We start from the raw sequence: 22,712 nt of genomic DNA, 5'->3' as shown, positions 1-22,712 counted from the left end.
ACTTTAAAGAGACTCTCACTTCACGCCAGAAGCGTGAGTCTTCACACTCTGCACCTGACGCCCCCGGCTCAATTTCAGGACAACAAACACTGCAGAGAGGACTCCCAGGCGACTCCAACGACGTGGACATCCTGAGTCGACCTCCCTGCACCCCCACAGCGACACCTGCATAGAGAATCCAGAGGCTCCCCCTGACTGCGACTGCCTAGTTACAAAGGAACCCGACGCCTGGCCCAAGCACTGCACCCGTAGCGCCCCCGGACCGAGAGGAATCACGTACCAGCGCAGGAGTGACCAGCAGGCGGAACTCATCCTAGCCCAGTCAGTGGCTGGCTCGAGAAGCCCCCCTGTGCTCTGCCTGCATTGATTTCTATAGCAAACCCGACACCGACTTTGCACACTGCACCCGACTACCCCTGTGCCATTGAGGGTGTGTTTTGTGTGCTTGTGTGTGTGTCCCCTCCAGTGCTCTACAAAACCCTCCTGGTCTGCTCCCCGAGGACGCAGGTACTTACCTGCTAGCAGACTGGAAATGGAGCACCCCTGTTCTCCATAGGCGCCTATGTGTTTTGGGCCCTCCTTTGACCTCTGCACCTGACCGGCCCTGTGTTGCTGGTGCTGTGGCTTTGGGGTTGCCTGGAACCCACAACGGTGGGCTGCCTATGCCCAGGAGACTGATTGTGTAAGTGCTTTACTTACCTGAAAAACTATCCAATATTTACCTCCCCCAGGAACTGTTGATTTTTGCACTGTGTCCACTTTTAAAATAGCTTATTGCCATTTTAACCAAAACTGTGTGTACTACTGTTTTAAATCTTTAAAGTTCTACACTTACCTGTGTGAAGTACCATGCATTTTATGTACTTACCTCAAATTTGAATCTTGTGGTTTTAAGAATAAATTAAGAAAATATATTTTTCTATATAAAAACCTATTGGCCCGGAGTTAAGTCTTTGAGTGTGTGTTCCTCATTTATTGCCTGTGTATGTACAACAAATGCTTAACACTACCCTCTGATAAGCCTACTGCTCGCCACACCACCACAAAATAGAGCATTAGTATTATCTAATTTTGCCACTATCAACCTCTGAGGGGAACCCGTGGGCTCTGTGCACACCATCACTCACTTTGAGATAGTATATACAGAGCCAACTTCCTACAATTGTGTAACCCTTGATCATGCTCTACGGATCCTTTGACTTAAGCACATTAGGGCCTCCTTTCAGAACTTAGGAGGGGAGATTTATTTAATCTGCCTAAAGGGATATACAAAGCGGATTTTAAATGGGTGAAATAACACTTTTTTAAGCAGAGGCTCATGGAAAGAGAAGGGCTCTCTTTAGCAAAGACTTGTGCATGACATCACTTTATGTTAAAGATGGTATTAACTAGAGAACCATACCTTCTTGTTGTTAAAAGTAGGTATGACCGTTTTTTGCTAATCTGGTTCTGATTTGATTTATTGCCCTTTTTTTGTTCTATTGTGAGGGCAGAAACATGGGTCACCAACTCACAACCTGCAGTTGTAACAATAGGTCCCCGCAGGACCTTTACTATGTTTTGTAGTTTTTATGAAATGCCCCGGAAAGCATATATTGTTCCCATATTGAAACAGACAAATTTCTCCCAAATCAGACCAGCTGCTATGTTTTTACTAATGTTTTCCGGGTACACCTTTTTTAATGTGCTCTGTTTTTTAAAGTTGCTGTAAGGCATAGGAACAACAGTCACTAGGTATTCTATGAGATTTGAGGCTACTGTTGGCACTTTACTGTTTGTAAATGAGTTGCAGGTGATCCAGAAAAAACTTTTTGGGTGGTTGAGCATGCTTGGTGAACTTAACGTTAGATTTCAGCTCAAAAGCTTGTCAACTAAACAAATAAAACTTACTTTACTAACAGTCAAAAAACCATGTAACTGTATTAAACAGCTAGAGAATGTCCATATTGAATTGGATAATGAATATTGGACAGACAATATGAAGAGCCCTGAAAGGAAACAACCAACCAGCATGTTCATGGAATGGTTGGAATTCCTGTACCCCTTACTGGAGTACAGGAATCCAAAGCACAGAGAATCTGTCGGAACAGAAAGCTCCAACACATTTCCAGTTGAGCAATCTGAGTGCAGGAGGGCACTGTAAGTGCTAAGAGGTAGAATTAGAATTCAAGATGTTGCTGATGGTTTTAACTACCAAAAGTCGTACATCTGCTGTATGTTTTTCCAAATGTGTGGTACACGACGGACATTATGTAACTTGGGTAAAGCTTGTAATCATTCTTTTGTGTTATTTCTATCTAGGACCAACTTTACCTGCTTGTTACAGACCTGGGATTTCTTACTGAGGAGAAGATTGTCTGGGAAAGTTTACACAATGTAGATGGGGATGGGAATTTCTGTGATGCTGATTTCCATCTGAGACCGCCATCTAACCCAGATGCTGTTTATGAAGGACAACTAGACCAGATAGACCAGGTAATTATGCCCCCCCTCCATATTTTAAGCACCTCTATTACAGTGTAGCTTAAAGGATATTCCCAAATAGGTTTGCGAGTGAACTTGTCAAATACTTTTGCTACTTTTGTCCACATACTGCACACAATTTCAATGCCTCTTATCATGACTGAATACTTTCCATCCAGATTCTGGATTGTAATTTGTGTTAGCTTATTGTGTTGTATTAGTTTGCATGTTGGTCTGCATATGCTCTTGCAGTTGACATCTTCATTCCAAAATTCTTAGAACATAGACTAAAATAAGAGAAAAGGGCCAATTTAAGAGATATTAAATTGCAATATAAAATGATCATGATATTGTATTTTTCAATATATTAGTCAATGTAAAGACAATTCTGAACGGTCAATTAAGTTGGTCTTTGTAGCTTTACCCCCTTATCTCACCCCACCCCCACACTGACTGTGTAATTGTCATTCTTATATATATCCTAATCACTGTTATATTACTTCCTGTAAACCTATGATGCAACTGTGTCGTCTGATTCACCTCAAGACCAAATGCTTTCAAATTATTTTGTAAATATATCTATTGATTTAGGCAAGTTATCCATACAGCAGGCTTTAATCACTGAATTGACATTTGTCAGGAACCACTATATAAAGATTACTGTAATATATTTAAAATAGTTAAAAAGGAACCTAGTTAAGCATAAGAACATAATTCATGTTATGAAGCTACTAATACATATTCATTCTAAAACATAATTAGAGCTTTATTTAAAATGTGGCCTGAAGAGCAGCATACAGTGAGCGTCCATGTGCGATTCCTACCACCCGAATTCCTTTTTCATCAAGAAGTCAAATGCTCTCTTGTAAGAGTTTTTAAACAAAGAATTGTGGGTGGATAAGTCCTACCCTGGGTTGCACAGATAAAAATAGGTTAGCAAAGGATGATCAGTACTATATGTCACCTAAACCACACAGGCAATGACCATTGTTTGTCTTTTTAAAGAGGCAGATCCAGGTTCGGAAGTGTAATAACCCATTGCACCACAGCAGATCAAGGAAACTATATAAATACTCAGGAGAATCATTATTTCCACAGTATAACAAGAATGCATGTCTACACAGTTTATTTTTTAGCTAGGTCTTCTTCTGTAGTCTTGCAGGAAAGAAACCAATATGGCTGGGGTTGGACATTTCTGCATTATGTAAAATGGCTTGACCTGCTCCAGGACATAGGAGTATGACAAAGTTATACATTTTTAATCATGTTTTAATAGTTCTGCCTACCACATCAGATCGGATTTTTCCCCTACACTACTACAGAACTGCAGGAACAGAGTCCAGCCCAGGTCCACAGCTTAGCTTCAGGCCACCTATCAACTTACAGATGTTGGCAAAAACGATGGTGGGAGTAATTCCAGATCTAGTTGATACAATATAATTATTTTTGGATTCCATATTAGTTTAGTAAATTATAAATGTGGAAACCATTTCTCTCTCTTTTTTATTTTATATACAAAGGTAATGTTATTTGCCAGGGACTTTTAAATTAGTTAGTCAAAAACATCCTTCACATTTTAACTTCAATACTGGAAGTGCAATTTTGATACATATACATTCCTCCTTCTCAGCATAATAACCAGTTAGATTCTCATATAAAATCATCCATGCCATTTCAATGCGTTCACTGCCACCTTTCTGTCTGGATAAGTTTTCTTTTTCTTGAACTTTAACCATTTTGCATACTGTTCAGAACATAGTAGTGTTTGCAGTGATTTCCAATACTATGTCACCAGTGATCTTGTTACTATCATTGTTGATTAATCGTTTTCGATGTCTGGTAGAAATATCTAAGGACGTTCACTATCAAACTAAAGCAGTCATTGGATCATGGGGAAGTTTCATCCAGTTTAGAGCCTCTATTCAGAGAGATTTCTCTCCAGAATGTTATAATGTTTAGGCAGAGCCATGCTAAATGCAACTAGTTTTCCCCATCCCTTGCAGAACATCTAAAACAAGCAGGCTTAATTTTCTTATCAATGCAGCAGTTCTGTAACTAAGCTATTTTGTGAAGAATTGCATTCTTCTGTAATTGATTTCACGCATTGTGTGAAATATAATTCATTTATTCTTTTCTAGAGCTCTAGTGGCAATGCCATTTGTGTTTCCTTGTCCCACTTTTGAGCGCATTCCAGTAAAACATCGTAGTGTTTCCCCAAGCCTTGTTCTTGAATATTTCCAATTAATTGATATGCCGATTCGTTAGCTGCATCAATATAGAAAAGTTCAATCTTTTGGAGATCAGAACATATTTGCGAAAATGACCACTAGAGCCATTCTCCCAGATTTGTAAATATTTGCTGAAATGCAGACCGGTGTTTCTGCCTTCTGCTAGTAACAAAATCTGTTTTTCTTAACAAAGCCATATTTCTGCCATCTAGTTATTTCTTTTTTGGTAACCTGGCCTTGTTCTGCGGCCACTAAATCCTGTATTCTTGATTCAAAGTTGACAAAGGGGATGGGGCAATATTTATAGGCAAGTTGTACAAGCGCAACATATTATTCCATTTCGAATCTGCCAGGGTAACCAACAGCAGCCACAGCAGGGGAGACAAATCTGGAACCATAGCATGTAAAAGTAGAAAAGTAGTACAGTTTTATATTTGGTCATCCAAAACCATCTTCCAATTTCAACAAGTTTAATGTGCGTAATGACAATAGGGCAACAAATGAATCCGGAGAACACGTTTTCAACTTTTTAAAAACTATTTGGCATATGGAATGCATTTGTCTGCCATAGATATAAAATTGAAAATATGCAACACCGATATGTTAATTAGGGTGGTGCCCCAGGATATATAAAGCTATTGTAGACCTGCAGTTCATCAGATTTAGCTTTCTCTAATACTGGTATATAAAAGTATATTAAATCATATGTCTGCTAATTCAAGTGTAAATCGAATCCCCAGATGTCTTTTAGACTTATCATTGTGAACCTTCTGTATTACTTCCAGTAAAGCTTCAAGAAAGGTATTGCACCCTTTCTCTTTTCTCCTCATTTGCTCTCAAGTCTAAAGTTCTAAGGGTATTTTATTTAGTTGAATTAACTGTCAGAAACTGCTGTTTTTGCTTGCTGCATTATTCTTACACATTAAGGCCCTCATTATGAGATTGGAGGCAAATGCCGCCTACTGCCACAGCGACGGCTGCCAACATACCTGCGCCGTGACTACCGGCCGTCCATGCCATTATGACCGTACCCAGCATTCTGCCAGAAGGCTGGTGGAATTCCGGCAACGGTCATGGCGGCGGATGGCGGTAAGGTGGCGCTGCTACCAGCAGCAGCGCCACGCCATTAAAACACCGCCTACTGTATCATGTTCATGATACGGCCTGGCGGTGTTTTGTTGTCGGACGCTGCTGCTGGCAGCAGAGCCACGTCACGTCTCCTGCTGGAGGACCCCCTGCAAGCAGGTAAGTCAGGTTCTCCGACAGGAGAGGGGGTGAGGGGTGTTGTGTGTGTGGGGGTGTGTGACTGTGTTTGAATGCGTGCATGCGTGTGTAATACGTGTGTGCATGAGTGTGTGTGTGTTTATGTACATGTTGTGTCGTGTGCTTGCATGTGTGCCAGGATGTATATTTGTGAGTTTTGCAGTGTGTGTGTATGTATGTATGCATGCATGCATGCGTGGGTGAATGTGTGGATGGGTGTGAATGTATTTTTGTGTATGTGTGTAGATGTGGGGAAGAGGGTCCGGAGGGGGACGGGGAGGGTGGGGGAGAACTCGGGGAGGGGGAATTCCCAGGCACTGATAGTGCCTACCGCCATGGTTTCCGTGGCGGTACAGAAACCACGAAAACCATGGCGGTGGGCAGGTTCCAAATGCCATGGCCGGCCACCGTGGCGGTCGGTGTGTTGACTTGGTGGTTTGGCTTTGGCCAAACCGCCAATGTGATAATAGTGGAGGTAGGTACCGCCAGCCTGTTGGCGGTAATACCTCCACTATAGCACCGACCCCCGGGGTCGTAATGACTCCTTAAATGTCCTTAATTTATTTTTGTATTTTCTAGACTTTGTTTTTTACTTATATCAGTTTTGTTTAAACATTATATGATCCCCAGATTTACTGGGCCACAATCTGTTTGATTTCTTTCTTGAGGTTATTGTAGTCGTCATCAAACCTATTCCCCCATGCCCATTTTGACCTTTAGGCTGCAATCTTTCATATACTCTGATGCATCTTGCATAGCAGTTCTAACCTAACATTTCTATACTGAATGTCTGTTAACATTGTATTTTACTGCTGCGATATAAATGGAGTTCTGAAAATATCTTAGTGACATTAGCGCTTCTGAGTTGAAGCACACACTCTTATGCTGAATATACTTGTATTGTAAATTGGACTTAAGTTCTGAGCCTAGATTTCATTCCATCCTAAACAAGCATTTGCAATGCAGTGGGTCTCAAGTTTGCTCGAGTTAGAGCTATAGCTTTGTAAATTCCTAACTGGACTTTTATTGCAACATACATTGAAAATGAAAAGTAAAACAGTTGACATAAGCAAGTCAATTCAAAGCGCCATGGCTGCTGTGAGCACTAGAGTTATTGGCTCCCTGTGTGAAGCTCCAGAAAGGATCGCGGCTGGGATGAACGGCAAACCAAAACCAGAGGAGGGACCTTCACCTGCTGTAACAGGAGGAAGCGTGATGTAGTGTGATGGGCAACAAAAATGTTCACTTAGTGAAATCACCTGGGAGGCAACTCAGCACACAGAGGAGTGACATTTCACAAAATGCACTAATAAAAATGAAGCATCGAAAACAAGCACAACAAAGAACAAATAGCAAGAGTGGGCGTGGTTAAAAACCCACAGAGAGATTACAACAGGCCAGATCGCTTGGGTGCTCGACCCTAAAAAGGCACAAAGAGGAGGATGGCCACTTTTGTGCAAAGGAACCACTAGAGAATTCCTGCATATAACACTGTGGCTCATCGAGGCAAAATGATAATCAATTGTATGGAAATTAGAGCCATGAATTACACCTTGCAGATGCTTTTTGTAAGATGTGCAGTTACACAATGTATATGAAAATATTGAGGTTGCTTAAACAGAGATTCAGTAATGGTAGCGAGTGCTATAAAGAAACATCTTGACAGGACCATTAACAAGGTGGGCAGTACTGGGAGGAGGCACACACCACCACTACATGTTGTCCAGTGGGTACTTTTTTGTATGGAATGCACAATTTGTGGTTGCCCAATGACATGAAATTTCAGAAATATTTGACAAACGTGTGCGTAATTACATGAAATGCAAAACTGGCATTTGGTGCAAAATTATATCTGGAAATTTTTCCTTGTTTCAATTCTGTTGACGCGAGGATGCATTTTACACTTAAAAAAAGCACAACAAAACGCAAGCTGTGCAAACAGTAGCCCCTCCCGTTCTGGTCATTCTCATTGTTCCTATGCTGTTGTGCGATATTTTTGTCGCAGACAGCACATAATTAAACAATGTGGCGAACAGCATCCTTTTAGAAATTTCATGCCACATGCGGGAAAGAAGATTATGCCAGGATAACTAAAATTTCGCACAGGCCTACCTTTTAGCCGTGAAACTAGAAACTTTTACATCCAATTTTAGCTTTACTACTTTACCTAAATATTTTTCAAATGTGCACTGTATTAAAAATCCTGGTAGAGCCCCCAACTCAGGGACATTTCTCTGCCACCAGAATCACTACCAGTCCAGCTGTGGCTTAATTAAAAACTGTGGAATGAGGTGCATAGTTTTTAATCCCGGCCTCACCATTTGACCAAATTGTACGCTCTTATGTAATAACTTTTGGAATTTATTCTGCTGCTCTCATTGCTTCTCAACTCGGTAATCTTTAGAATGAATATAAAAGGTCCTATTAAGTCTATGGTAACAAAGAAACAATGGCTAGATATTATCTCAGGTGTTGAGGTGGAGGGCTAGATAACAACCAGATTCATAATCTAGTCATTATAATTCATCAAAATGTAGTATGGTGCTAAAGTTGTAATCTTTCCAGCAAATAGTACAGTGTTCTAGTCTTGGGGAATCTCCTACTGTACTGAGAAGAAAGATCTTGGGCAAAGCATTCCCTCTCAGTTCTATAATCTGATAATCTGTGAACCAAGCTCAATGGAAGAAACGAACAACATGATAAATTCCCAGGAGAGGCCCCCAATATTAGTAAAGGCCCCACAGTATGATTTTCATTCACACATTTGGCGCTATTTATCTATGGGTGCCCTCCTTCCCTATTCGCATCTCTAAAGGCGAAAGCTGGATTTCTGCTGGACACGTCTTGTGCTGCAACTATTCCCTCCCTGTCATACAGTAAACAAATGCTTGCTGCAAACAGGCATCTCTTTGAAGCTCCTTAAGCTGTGCCGGCTGTGGGTAGTCACAGGTTTGACAAATATGCATTTAGAGTACCCACCAGAATTCTCATTATATTTGTTTGGGCATGAAACCTAAAAATAGAACATGTGTTGTTCTTGTGCCCAGTATTTCACCCCGAGTGCTTAAAAAGTACTGGACTGATTTTTTGTTAGATTAAGTACCTTTAGGACTGTCATGATATCGATGCCCTAGCTGTGTTTGCCACTAAATAGTGATCCTGACAGCTACACCCTCTCAAGAATGTAATTTGTTAATAAAGTTTTCGAGCTGAACTGCTTGTGCTTGTACTGTAACTGTAAAACCATGCATTTTGTTTCCACAAAGAATACTTTTCTCAAATGTATTTTTAAATGCAGGGTATGTTGTATTAACTTAGTCCTATACCACAAAATTGAAGAAATGCAAGATCAATAAATGGAGAAGACTGAAAATACTTTAAAAAGGTCGTTATTCTTAAACAAATCCTTTATACTGTTTTTGGCTTTGCACCACTTGATTTGAGTAATAACTGGAAATGTTTACTTGTAGGATTATTTGATTGCATTGTCTCTGCAACAAGAGCAGCAGAACGAAGATATTGACTGGGAGCATATTCCAGAAGGTATAAGTGACTTGGAGCTGGCCAAGAAACTCCAGGAGGATGAAGACAGACGTGCATCTCAGTACTATCAAGAACAGGAACAGGTCAATGCCTCTTCACAGCCCCAGGTAAAAGGGTAGTTGTATCTGAAAGTTTGCAGGAAATCAGTAATTTCTATTTTAAATATATCTCCTCCGGTCCATCAAACATCTGATAAAATCTTACTTGCACTGTATTATAAACAGCTTGTCTTGTTTTTCCCTTCATTCTAGATATGTTAGAAGCCTAAATGATATGTTTTGTAATGAAAAAAAAACAAAAAACAGTTTGTGGCATGTGGGTGTCATCAAACGGTAATACAAGGATGGGGTGCCTGATAGCATAAGCCTTGGAACTGGATAAAATGGATCTCTGTATGAAGACCAAGGGCCGTACGGTTCTTTTAAGTTCGCACACAGAACTGCACTGGTCTTCTCAGGCCTGTTTAAAAAGCCTACTGCAGCAGGTAAAACTGTTTTGTGTAATTCCTCCTCCTCTCTGTATTCTACTAGGAAGGGCAGGCGATTTCACTCTGAGCTCTTGCAAACAGGCTGCTGCTGTGGCAGAATAGATCTCCTTTGACTGAAAAGGCCCTTAAATTCGGTGAGCCTGAGTGCAGATTGTTTTTCAAAACAAATGACCCGTCTTACGTATAACTGAGTCTTAGCTATCTTCCTCATCTCTTTTAATGTAATAACCTCATACATCCATCTAGGAAGCCCATGTCTGGCGGACTGTGAAAAAAGCTGTTATGGAATCATTAATCACTGATCACACATAATAGGAGTATGTCTTTAAAAATCTAGCTGCCCTCTTTTATACTTTAACAAGGAATCTCATAAGAACTCTTACAATTTCACTTGCTTTTAGGGTATTCAGCTGGGAATTTAGGGCTTTCAGGGGCGGCTGAGTAAATCTTTCTAACTATATCGGTTGTTTAAATAAAAATAAAAAAAGTAAATAGATTTCAGATAAAAACAACAACTGTTTTCAGGTGTCACCTACTGGCAGCGTTTGTTTGTTTGCAGTAGACCTCTTGTGGTCCATTCCAAAACCTTGGTGACCTTAGAGCCTGCCCATTGCTTATTATTGGTTGTCTTTATTGTCACTTCCATTGGCTTGCCTTGTTTTCAAAGGCTCACCATCCTCTTGTATTTGTTACTTCCCTGAAGCATAGCCTCTTTGCTAGCCTTTTGATTGGATGAATTATATTCTGACAATGCTCACGTTCAGAGAACGAATTTTTCTTTGTCCTTCTGAACTTCATGAGAGCGTGCATGTTTTTTATTTCATTCTTATTTGCTACTTCCCCCACCAAACACACCCCCACCAAACACACACCCTTACCACGCACGGTTTCTCCAGCTTCTCTCACCCCAAAGCTTGTTCATTGTTTTTCCCCACTTTTTCCTAGACTCAAGTTCCTCTGTTGCTTTTTTGCCCATTCCTCTTTGCTTCTTCCCACACCCGCCTTCTCCATTGCTCCCCTTACTCCTTGAAGTCCTTTACATATTTTTGTGTATTTAATTTTTTATGGATGGCCTGGCAGCTGCCATTTGGCTGCTGATGTGCCGTTGCCTAACGTGCTTATGCAATGCTAAAATTATATTTTTTTTGTTCAGCAGTAGCAATGGCATTTGCAATCATGCATCTGTAAATAAACAAAAAATTGTATGGTGCCTGCGTCAACCTAAAATAACGCTGCCCTGTTGTCAAACTTGGGTTTTTTAATTGCCACATCTACACATTACCAAAAAGTATTAGGAAACAGGAGAAGCTTCGCCTTTCTCAATGTTTGTTTCTCATGGGACTGGGAGAGTAGCGCATTTCAGGGATATGACCTATGGGTGTTTTAGGGGATTGAAAGCTCAACCAATTGTAATTACAGTTTTCCCATAAAAAACAAATGTGGGTCCTAATCTTTGAACACTAAAGAGTTTTTACTAGAGAGGTTTTGTTAAATACTGAACAAGATGTAGGGTGTAGGTTTGCTTACTCAGTAATCAATCCATATGAACAGGGCGATGCTTCTGCCCTATCAGTGGAGTCATGGAACTGATCTGACTGCTGTAAAGTAACAGATTAGAAGTCCTGGGAAAGCGCACTTGACTGCAGAAGTGCTCCCGATTCTCTTGTTAATAGAACATGAGAATCTGTCAGTTTATCCAGAGAGGTCTCAGAGCAAATGAACTCCATGTTTTCATAAATCTTATTTCAATGTGCTGTGCCAGAATAACAGAGAGAGATCCACGTTGCCAGCAACCTATTTAACACTCGGTCAATACTGTACAGGATTTTGACATTTTTCAGTACAGTCCAAAAGAAACATAATTCCCCTTAACAACTAACTAAACTGGTTTGTTAGGCCAGTAGTATTCTTAGTTTCCGACCTACTCTAACTCAAAAGAGTTTGATTTGAAAGCCTACTTTCTGAGTTGAGCTGAGTTGGTGTCCTCTATCCAATTCTACTTCTACATTAGCCACTTAAAAACCTTTGATCAAACGAGCCATAATCAAGAGGTCTAGTTGGGATAGATTGCTGACTTGATGTAAAAACACTGTATCCAACCGACGTAATGGTGTACTGCTTTTGTAAATAGGCCATAGTGACAAAAAGTAACCGATGTAAACACTGTAACATATTAAAGTTTTTTCCTACTCATTTTCAGAATTTCAGCACTAAGGGTCTGATTTAGATCTCAGCGGATGGAATACTCTGTCACAAATGTGACTGATATCTTGTCTGCCGTATTACGATCTCCATAAGATATAATGGGATTGTAATACGTCGGATGGGATAGCCGTCATGTTTGTGACTGAGTGACCCTTGACCCTCGGGTGGGTCGCTTCCCCGCCGCTGCAGCTCCACCTGCCCAGGCCCCTGTCACCTCTGGTAAATCGTAGGTGCTCCTTTGCGCTTTCTCCTGTCCTTCCCTTCTCTCTGTCCTCTCCACTTGGCTCCCCTCCTGTGATTTTCTCCCTCTACACTCTGCCTCGCGCTCTCTCCTCCTGTGTATCTCGTCCTTTTCTCTCCTCCATTGAGCTTTCTCCTCCTGTGCATCTCGTCCTTTTCTGTCCTCCATTGAGCTTTCTCCTCCTGTGTATCTCGTCCTTTTCTGTCCTCCATTGAGCTTTCTCCGCCTGTGTATCTCGTCCTTTTCTCTCTTACATTGAGCTTTCTCCTCCTCTGATTATTCTGTCTTGCCATCCTCGCCTTTTCTCCAGTGTTTTTGTTCTGTTTCTCCCTTTTTCACTTTTCACTTTTGCACTTTTCACTTTTTCACTTTTCCCGCCTCCCCGCTTCCCGTTTTCCCACCGCTGCCACCCGTGCGGCCCGCCCCCCCTGCTCCCATTCGTCGTCCTCCCTCCCGCCCCCCAGCTGACCCCTCCTCCCCCACCTCCCCTCTTATGGCGGCCGCTGGCTCGCCAAAGGCAAGCCCAAGGCGCCCGTCCGCGCCCAGCGCCAGAACCCCTGGCCCCAAGCGGTCCCAAAACCCCCAGCTCAGTTACGACGCCGCCTCCCTCCACGCACTCAACCCCGGACGAACTACCACCTGCTATTGTCGCGTGGGCTCTCATTATCCTAAATGAGACTACTGGATTTCTAGGTCGCAGGGTCGTTCCCGGTGTGGGGGACTGAGTCTTACCCACTGAGAAGGACCTTCAATCCGGTTTTGCTCCGGCTAACTAACAGTGCCTCATCTCTCCCAAGGGGAAGGGATGACTGGGCAGCCGAGCGCATGACATCTTTAGAACTTCTCAGGGAAGTCGTGGTCACTCAGGTCCCAACCAGCTCTCTCATTTACAATATGATCTCATATACAAATGACAAAGGTAGTTTGAGTTTTATAGATTGTTTTAATAAAACGACTGCATTTTAGATATTAAGGCGTGAGCCGCAATAACCAGAACCATACAACACAGTAGGATTGAAATAGTCACGAGGAGAGTGAAACATAACAATAACGCTATCATAGTGTTAATAGGTTACTTTCTCTCTGAGTCAGTTCTATTTTGAGCACAGCATGTTAAGCTCTAAGCTTGCCTTTCAGATTCCTGGGGAAGACATCAACCCTCATACCTGAGCAAAGGCCTGTGATCTGGTTCAGCATCTGCAACAGGGCAGTCAGCGTCTAGTTGTGGTTCCCTGGTCGGAATCTCCCTCTTGTGTGTATTAGGACAAGGAAGTGTTTGTAAAACTAACATGTCAGTGTGATCACAAAATGTCCCTACGCAAGAACGTATATCTTCGATCCAAAGACTAAACTCCTACCACGTCTATCGGCAATGTACCAGACTGTATCTGGTACACAGAAGCACAGAGTGAGCAAGAATGTGTTATTGAGAACTCCAGTGCTGAAGTAGGCTAAACAGTGTGATATAAAAAATAAAACAAGACCGTAGAACTGGCTATTTGAAAAATAACAGTACGAAGCTGAATAAAATGTATTTAGAGCAAAGTGCACAGAGGCTCTATGCTGCAAGCAAAGGAATAAAATACATCCAGGGCAAAGTGCACAAAGGCCTAGCGCCTGAAGCTAATGCGCAAAAGATACATAAAAATGACCACACTACACCCTCCCCTTGTCGGTAGTCAGTGGTTCTAATCAAAACGAAAAACAAAAATATGTCCCAGATAAAAAATATACAAAATACATTTCGACAAGTCCAGAGGACACCAAAGCACAAAACTACATTTAAATTTGCAAGCATGTGACAGAAAAAACAAATCGTTACAATGTCAATTTAGAAGAAACCCAATTTCAAATGGAAGCCACGGAAAGCAGGATATCCTCCACTTCGGCAGATGTCAACACCAGAAAATCCACGCCACATACTATCATGGAGCAGGTGTGTTCCAAAGCCCCAGAACCATCCAAGGCGGCATCCTGTGCAGGGCCTATGAACGAGACAATAGCATCTTCCTCCAGGAAGGGAATCTCATAAACCGCCTCACGAAGCAACCGCAGTGCACATGTCTGGGAATGAGCCCTAATCGGGAACATCAACAGATTAGCATCAACCACTGGGGGGCGCTGCAGTGAGAGACAGAGAGCCATTGCATGTTCAAACGAACACCAAAGGCACCGAAACACGGGTTGCACACAATCCAAAACTGGTCGGAATGACAAAGACCAGCCACACTCCAAATGTCCCAGGAGTGTTGCTCCAAAATGCTGACGGGAGCGCCCACATTGGATCTTGTTGCGGTAGGGCAGACCCTTGCTACATATCACCAGAACATGCTGATATCATTACAACATATAGCGTGGGGAAACTTTGTCAACAATGGTTAAAATCATCCACGCTAGACGCAGTTAAGACACATCTCACGTTACTGTCTAATTATACTGACTTGCAAGATTTTTTGTCAGGTCCAAGAGTGCCCCGGAGGAAACGTTTTGTGTATGAAGTATACAATGAGAGATGGAAACTTTCCCAACAGGAGGCGGCGGCCCGGTTGAGGCAGATAGATCAGGAAAATTTGAAAATGGCATTGTCTGTTGTGGATAATGGAATACATACACTGTCCGACCGTGTATATACGATTGACAACATTGTTTCCTCTGCTATAGACATTATTAGATCAGATATGTCTTCGTTATATCATGGACAGAGTCAAACGCAGTCCATTATGCAGTTGGGTTGGACACTACAGACATTGAAGGCGGGTCGCGTTCCGTGGCAGCACATGAGAGCCAGGGAAATATTTTTTTCCTTTAATTTGACAGGTCAACAACAGCTGATGGCCAAAAAGGAGGCGACATATGTTATGTTGAATATTGAAAAGTTGGAGAAGTTGCCTTTTACTGGGGCTGAGATTCCGTCAGCTGAATGGTTGATACACGGGGTTATTAATATGCCTATTTCCACTGTGCAATTCACTTCTTGTTTGAAGCATATTCCGGTGGGCAGATATGAGAAATTGGGAGACAGTTACATACATGAGGTGTGGGAGCTTCCCTTTCTATACAGATGTCTTAATGGTATGAGGGAGGTTTTTCTTAGCGGCGGTAAATGCGAAACTTCTGTCAGCCATTCGATGGTTTGTAAGCAGCTGTCCTTGCATGGGGCGTGTAATGCATCGGTTGCGAATTTGGCTTGCTATCTGAAGGGAGTTCCAGTCCCCGTGATTAAGAACACATTCCAGGTGCTTTCAAACGGCAGCTACGTCCTTCTTAACAGTGAAGACTGTTGTGGGATACGGGCCGGAATAGTTTACGTGGTCACCAAGGCCGTTACGTGCTGCGGGAATGTGTTGTTTCCCCCCACTAAATTAAGGGAGGTAGCAGACATCTGGCCTCACATTGCTACTTCCAAGGTGAATTTTGACAAGTTAAGTCGACTAAAGGCTCTATTGTTTCAAAAGCATGTGGCCCTTACATCTGCGCGCGAGACCTACGCACTTCAGGTGGCGAGGTCATCTGCGGAAATACAGTCCCTGTTAAATACTAACTTTCCGAGACACTTTGGTGAACTCGTGGGACGTATATTTAATGCGTCCAGCACTGCTGGAATTGCACATTTTTTTAAAGCCGTTGGTGTTGGTTTTGCTCATGCCCTCTCTTCCATTTTCGGTTTGATACCTTCGGCTATTCATTCTATTTTCGGAAGCATTTTTGGAGGATTTCCGATAACTTTGGCTTTATTGGCTGGTGTTTTGCTGTTGCTGTTGTTAAATACATAACCAGCATATCAAGCCAGCCCGAAACGCACCCATGGACCCTTCGCCTGTCACATATGCAAGCTTTCCTTCCACCGCGACTGCAATCCGTCCACCAGCCCACGCTCCAACAACCACCTCAAGTGCATCCTCATCAACGCACGCTCCGTCCACAAGCACGCCATTGAACTATGGGACCTCCTGGACTCCACGGCACCAGACGTCGCCTTCATCACTGAGACCTGGATAAACGCCTCATCGGCCCGCGACATCGCCCTAGCCATCCCCGACGGATACAAGATCACCAGGAAAGACCGCACCAACCAAATCGGAGGAGGAATCGCCATCATCCACAAGAGCTCCATCAACGGCACTACCTCCACTGAAGACACCCTCCTCGCCGCAGAACATATCCACTTCCAGATCCACACCGACCCCAGGACCACCCTCAGAGGAACCCTCGTCTACAGGCCCCCCGGCACACGCGCCCAGCGAATCCATCACAGATTTCATCTCCCCGCACGCCCTAGCCTCACCAGACTACATCCTCCTCGGAGACCTGAACTTCCACCTGGAGAAGAACAACGACCCCAACACCACCACCATACTGGACAACCTCGCCAACCTCTGACTCAAGCAACTGGCGAACACCCCCACCCACATCGCCGGACACATGCTCGACCCCATCTTCTCCGCCAGCAACCACGTATCCTTCAGCCACTCCTCCGAGATACACTGGACCGACCACAGATGTGTCCACTTCAACTTCAGACGCAAAACCCACCACCTTCGCACACAACCTATCCCCCGCAGACCCTGGAACAAAATCTCCACAGAACAGCTACTCTCCACTCTCAACCATAACCGACCTGCCATCACCTCAGACGCCAACAACGCAGCCCTCAAACTCACACAGTGGATCACCAACTGCGCTGACAACCTCGCACTGACCCCCCCCCCCCCCCCCCCCAAGACGTCTCCCAAGACAGACCAACATCAGGAAATCTCCTTGGTTCACAGACGCCCTCAAAGAATCCAAGAAAACCTGCCGTACCCTCAAAAAAACCTGGCACAAAGAACACACCGCAGAAAATATGTCAGCCCTCAAAACCGCCACCCGCGAACACCACCAGCTGATCCGCTCCACCAAAAGAGCATCCTTCAAAGAAAGACTGGACAAGAACACTCACAACAGCAAAGAACTCTTCAGCATCGTCAAAGAGCTCTCCAACCCCAACGCCAGCTCCAACTCCATCACGCCCTCTCAAGAACTCTGCAACTCCCTTGCTACCTTCTTCCATCGAAAGATCACCGACCTGTACGACGGCTTCGGACCACAGATCCCACCGACCACCACGGAACTCGTAGCCCCAACCATCACCCTCAACACCTGGACACCCATCAGCGCCGAAGAGACTCGAACAACCATGAACACCATCCACTCCGGCAACTGACCAACTTCCTCGAAGACAACAACCTGCTCGACCCCTCCCAGTCCGGCTTTAGGGCCAACCACAGCACAGAAACCGCCCTCATCGCAGTCACCAACGACATCCGAACACTACTAGACAACGGAGAAACAACCACCCTCATCCTCCTCGACCTCTCGGCTGCCTTCGACACCGTCTGCCACCGCACCCTAATAACCCGCCTCCGCTCCACCGGAATCCAAGGACAGGCCCTGGACTGGATCACCTCCTTTCTCTCGGACCGATCCCAAAGAGTCTACCTCCCGCCCTTCCGCTCGGAACCCACTGAGATCATCTGCGGCATCCCACAAGGCTCCTCGCTCAGCCCTACTCTCTTCAATGTCTACATGAGCCCCCTCGCCGACATCGCTCGCAAACACAACATCAACATCATCTCCTACGCCGACAACACCCAGCTGATACTCTCCCTCACTAAAGACCCAGCCACCGCCAAAGCCAACCTGCAGGATGGAATGAAAGATGTCGCAGAATGGATGAAGCTCAGCCGCCTGAAACTGAACTCAGACAAGACGGAAGTCCTCATCCTCGGAAACTCCCCGTCCGCCTGGGACGACTCCTGGTGGCCCACGGCCCTGGGCACCGCACCAACCCCTTCAGACCACGCACGCAACCTCGGATTCATCCTGGACCCCCTTCTCACCATGACCAAGCAAGTCAACGCTGTCTCTTCCTCTTGCTTCCACACACTTCGCATGCTCCGTAAGATCTTCCGCTGGATCCCCGCCGACCCCAGAAAAACTGTAACCCACGCCCTCGTCACAAGTCGCCTAGACTACGGAAAGACCCTATACGCAGGAACCACCGCAAAACGTCAGAAACGTCTTCAGCGCATTCAAAACGCCTCTGCCTGCCTTATCCTCAATGTACCCCGCCACAGCCACATCTCCGCCCACCTGAAGCACCTGCACTGGCTACCCGTCAACAAAAGGATCACCTTCAGGCTCCTCACCCACGCACACAAAGCCCTACACAACAAGGGCCCCGGATACCTCAACAGCCGCCTCACCTTCTACACGCCCACCCGTCATCTTCGATCTACCAGCCTCGCTCTTGCCACCGTCCCTCGCATCCGCCGAACCAACCCTGGAGGGAAATCCTTCTCTTACCTGGCAGCCAAGATGTGGAATTCCCTCCCTACCCACCTCAGGACCACCCAGGATCCCCTCGCCTTCCGGAAGCATCTCAAGACCTGGCTCTTCGAGCAGCAGTGACCCCCACCCCTCCCCCCTAGCGCCTTGAGACCCTCACGGGTGAGTAGTGCGCTCTATAAATACCATGGTTGATTGATTGATTGAGTGTTCCCCTCTGCCAAGATCTAAATCAGGCCCTTAGTTTCTTTGGGAAGGCCTTGAGGCATCTACACATGATCTCTTGCTGAATTCTGAATTTTGTCTACTTTTTAGAAATCTTTAGCTTTCCTGGATCACCAGTAGGTTTCGTACCGGTTTCCACCACAAAATAGGAAAAATTGGCTGCCTATTTGAAAAATTACAAAACTGTGATAAAATAAAGGCTTTTTTTTATAAACAATTTTTATTAGTTTAGAGACATTCGATACAATCATTGTCAGTTGACTCTCCAATCGCACTTCAGCATCTATATAAACACATGTTGCGCCAAAACATTGATCTTGGGCAGACGTATACAAAAGCAATCCCTAGCACAGAGAGAATATTTGCAAAGGCCCCTCACAGAACCATTTAAAAAGCTTTGCCCATATCTTGTCATATTTGCTGGGGCACCCCTGTGCCTCATAGACTGGCTGTTCGTGTCTGGCGCACCAGTCCACTCCACCGCGACACAGTCGGTGGAACAGCAGCCATCCGACCCGTTGCAATGTCTCTCTTGGCCACCATGAGGGCAGTGCCCAAGAAGAGCCTATCCATTCTGGTACCTCCCATACCCTCCATGACCCCTAATATCACAGGTACCAGGAACAATGGGACCTCTCAATCTAGGAGCTTTGAAAGTTCCTTCAGCAGTATAATCCAATAGCGCTTTATATGAGAGCATAGCCGCATCACGTGATAAGTCTGCCGGTGCTGTACCACATCTGGGGCAGGCGGGGTTTTCTGAAGTCCTGCTAGATTTAGACTCACGGGGGATAGATATACTCCATACAGGTAGTGTATCTGTATAAGTCGCAGGTGGAAGGACATGGTGATAAGTCTGGGGGCCATTAAGGCATCTCTCCAGTCTTCTTCCTCTAGCGGCCCAAGCCATCCATCCCATCTTGCCCTTACATGGGTTAGGTCTCCTGGGGCATTGTTAATCAACATTTTATATATCTGGGATACCCTCCCCCCCTCCCCATTGGTCCCATAAGTAATTTAGACTCCAGTGGGCTATCTTCTGGCAGGGGGGCCAATGTTTTTGAGGTGCACCTGGACTGCGTGGCAAAGTTGTAGAATTGTGAGTGTGCTAGCTGATAGGTCACTTGCAGCTCTTTAAATGAGCATAAATGTGTTCCCGGCCATACATCTCCCAGAAGTGAGATTCCCAGCTGATCCCATCTATGGAACCCCTGCAGCGCGGCCATGTCTCTCAACCAAGTGCCTCTCCATAGAAGGTTTGCTGCGTCAGTGCGGCCGTCCATCTAGTGTGCCTTAGACCTGCCCACCATGCAAGAATGTTAAGCACCTTAGGAAAGTCCAGCACATTCAGCTGCAGTTTATATGTTGGGTCTGACCATACCCCCAGGAACCAATGATGTATAACCAAGAGTTGGGTCGCCAAATAATACAGGTAAAAATGAGTCCTGCCCAACCCTCCATCATAGGGGCCCAGCTAACAGTGTTGCAACCCTATGCGATGCCTGGCTCCCTTCCACAGAAAGAATGTTATGGTCTGGTCGAGGGTGTGGAACCAGGAGTGTGGCAGTGGGAATGGTAGGTTTTCTAAGATTTAAAAGAACAGCGGATTAACATTTTGAAGAGTGCAATGCGACCTACAACGTTTAAAGGGAGGGTGCGCCATCTCATCAGGTCTCCTGTCACACGTTTTGTTAACCCCTTCTGTGCCCAGGACGTAATGGTTACGTCCTGAGGCACAGTGCTGCTGTGCCCAGGACGTAACCATTACGTCCTGTGCACAGAGCCCAGAGGGAGCGCTCTCGCTCCCTCTGTGGGGTTCCCCCCCACCCCCCCAAGTCAGGGATGGAAGGGGAAGCCCTTCCCCTCCCACCCCCCCAACCCCCCCTGTGACGTCAGCGCGCGAGCGCGCGCTGATTAGTCACAGGGTCTCCCCCATCGCGCTGGAAGCAGACCTTCCAGCGCGATTGAAAAATAAATGCTTTTGCATTTCTTTTTCAGTCCCATGGGGGAGGCCCCGAGAGGCTTCAAAGGGAAGGAAATGTATTTCCTTCCCTTTGAAGTCTCTCACAGGTTTCAAAAGCCGGATTGCTTGCAATCCGGCTTTTGAAACCCCACTAGACACCAGGGATTTTTTTTTTTTCTTGAAATTGGCAAAAGGGAGCGACCCCTTGGGCAAGGGTCGCTCCCAGGGGGGCATTTTTTTAGGAAGGCCTTTTCTGCCCCCCCGGGGGCAGATTGGCCTATTATTAGGCCGATCTGCCCCCAGGGGGGGCAGAAACCTCTAGGCACCAGGGACCTTTTTTTTTTTTTTTTTTTTTTGTGTGTGATGAATTCTTTTTTTTTAGGTGGGGAGCGATCCCTTAGGCAAGGGCGCTCCCCTACGGGGCAATATATATTTAGGCCATTTCTGCCCCCCTTGGGGGCAGATTGGCCTATTTTGATAAGGCCAATCTGCCCCCAAGGGGGGCAGAAACCATTAGACACCAGGGAGTTTGTTTTTGCGCGCGAATGTCACGCAACAAAGCGACCCCTTTGGCAAGGGTCGCTCCCAGGGGGGGCAATATTTTGGGAAGGCCTTTTCTGCCCCCCCTGGGGGCAGATCGGCCTATTATTAGGCCGATCTGCCCCCAGGGGGGGAAGAAACCTCTAGGCGCCAGGGCAAATTTTTTTTTTGTGTTTTTTTTTTGTGTTCTTTTTTTTTTTTTTTTAGAGATGGGGAGCGACCCATCAGGCAAGGGTCGCTCCCCTGGGGGGCAAATTGTATTTAGACCATTTCTGCCCCCCTGGGGGCAGATTGGCCGATTTTAGGTCAATCTGCCCCCAAGGGGGCAGAAACCACTAGGCACCGGGGATTTGTTTTTTGGCGCCAATGTCACGCAGGGGGAGCGACCCTGTAGGCAAGGGTCGCTCCCGGGGGGGGGGTGGGGGTTGGGGGGGCAAATTTATTTTAGGCCATTTCTGCCCCCCCGGGGGACAGATCGGCCTATTATTAGGCCGAACTGCCCCCGGGGGGGGGGCAGAACACTCTAGGCGCCAGGGCAATTTTTTTTTTGTGTTTTTTTTTTTTGTTGTTTCTTTTTTTAGAGATGGGGAGCGACCCATCAGGCAAGGGTCGCTCCCCTGGGGGGGCAAATTGTATTTAGACCATTTCTGCCCCCCTGGGGGCAGATTGGCCAATTTTAGGTCAATGTTTTTTTTTTTGTTGTTTCTTTTTTTAGAGATGGGGAGCGACCCATCAGGCAAGGGTCTCTCCCCTGGGGGGGCAAATTGTATTTAGACCATTTCTGCCCCCCTGGGGACAGATTGGCCAATTTTAGGTCAATCTGCCCCCAAGGGGGCAGAAACCACTAGGCACCGGGGATTTGTTTTTTGGCGCCAATGTCACGCAGGGAGAGCGACCCCGTAGGCAAGGGTCGCTCCCGGGGGGGGGGTGGGTGTTGGGGGGGCAAATTTATTTTAGGCCATTTCTGCCCCCCCGGGGGGCAGATCGGCCTATTATTAGGCCGATATGCCCCCGGGGGGGGGGGGGCAGAAACCTCTAGGCGCCAGGGGAATTTTTCTTTTTTTTCTTTGTTTTTTTTTTTTTTAGAGATGGGGAGCGACCCATCAGGCAAAAGTCGCTCCCATGGGGGACAAATTGTATTTAGGCCATTTCTGCCCCCCTTGGGGGCAGATTGGCTGAGTTTAGGTCAACCTGCCCCCAAGGGGGCAGAAACCACTAGGCACCGGG

General features: G+C 45.4%; 1 protein-coding gene across 1 annotated transcript in view; it reads left to right on the top strand.

Annotated features, from left to right (window-relative positions):
* MINDY2 (MINDY lysine 48 deubiquitinase 2) overlaps positions 1 to 22,712 on the top strand; it is a 469,571-nt gene that overhangs the window by 405,868 nt on the left and 40,991 nt on the right. The window contains exons 7-8 of the mRNA XM_069222089.1: positions 2,302 to 2,475; positions 9,425 to 9,604. Coding sequence (XP_069078190.1) covers positions 2,302 to 2,475; positions 9,425 to 9,604 — 354 coding nt within the window. The remainder of the gene's footprint in view (positions 1 to 2,301; positions 2,476 to 9,424; positions 9,605 to 22,712) is intronic.

This window comes from Pleurodeles waltl, chromosome 3_1 (assembly GCF_031143425.1).
Source record: "Pleurodeles waltl isolate 20211129_DDA chromosome 3_1, aPleWal1.hap1.20221129, whole genome shotgun sequence".
In the NCBI taxonomy this organism is placed as follows: domain Eukaryota; kingdom Metazoa; phylum Chordata; class Amphibia; order Caudata; family Salamandridae; genus Pleurodeles; species Pleurodeles waltl.
Note: the sequence above shows the minus strand (reverse complement) of the source record. Positions and strands in the feature narration are given on the sequence as shown.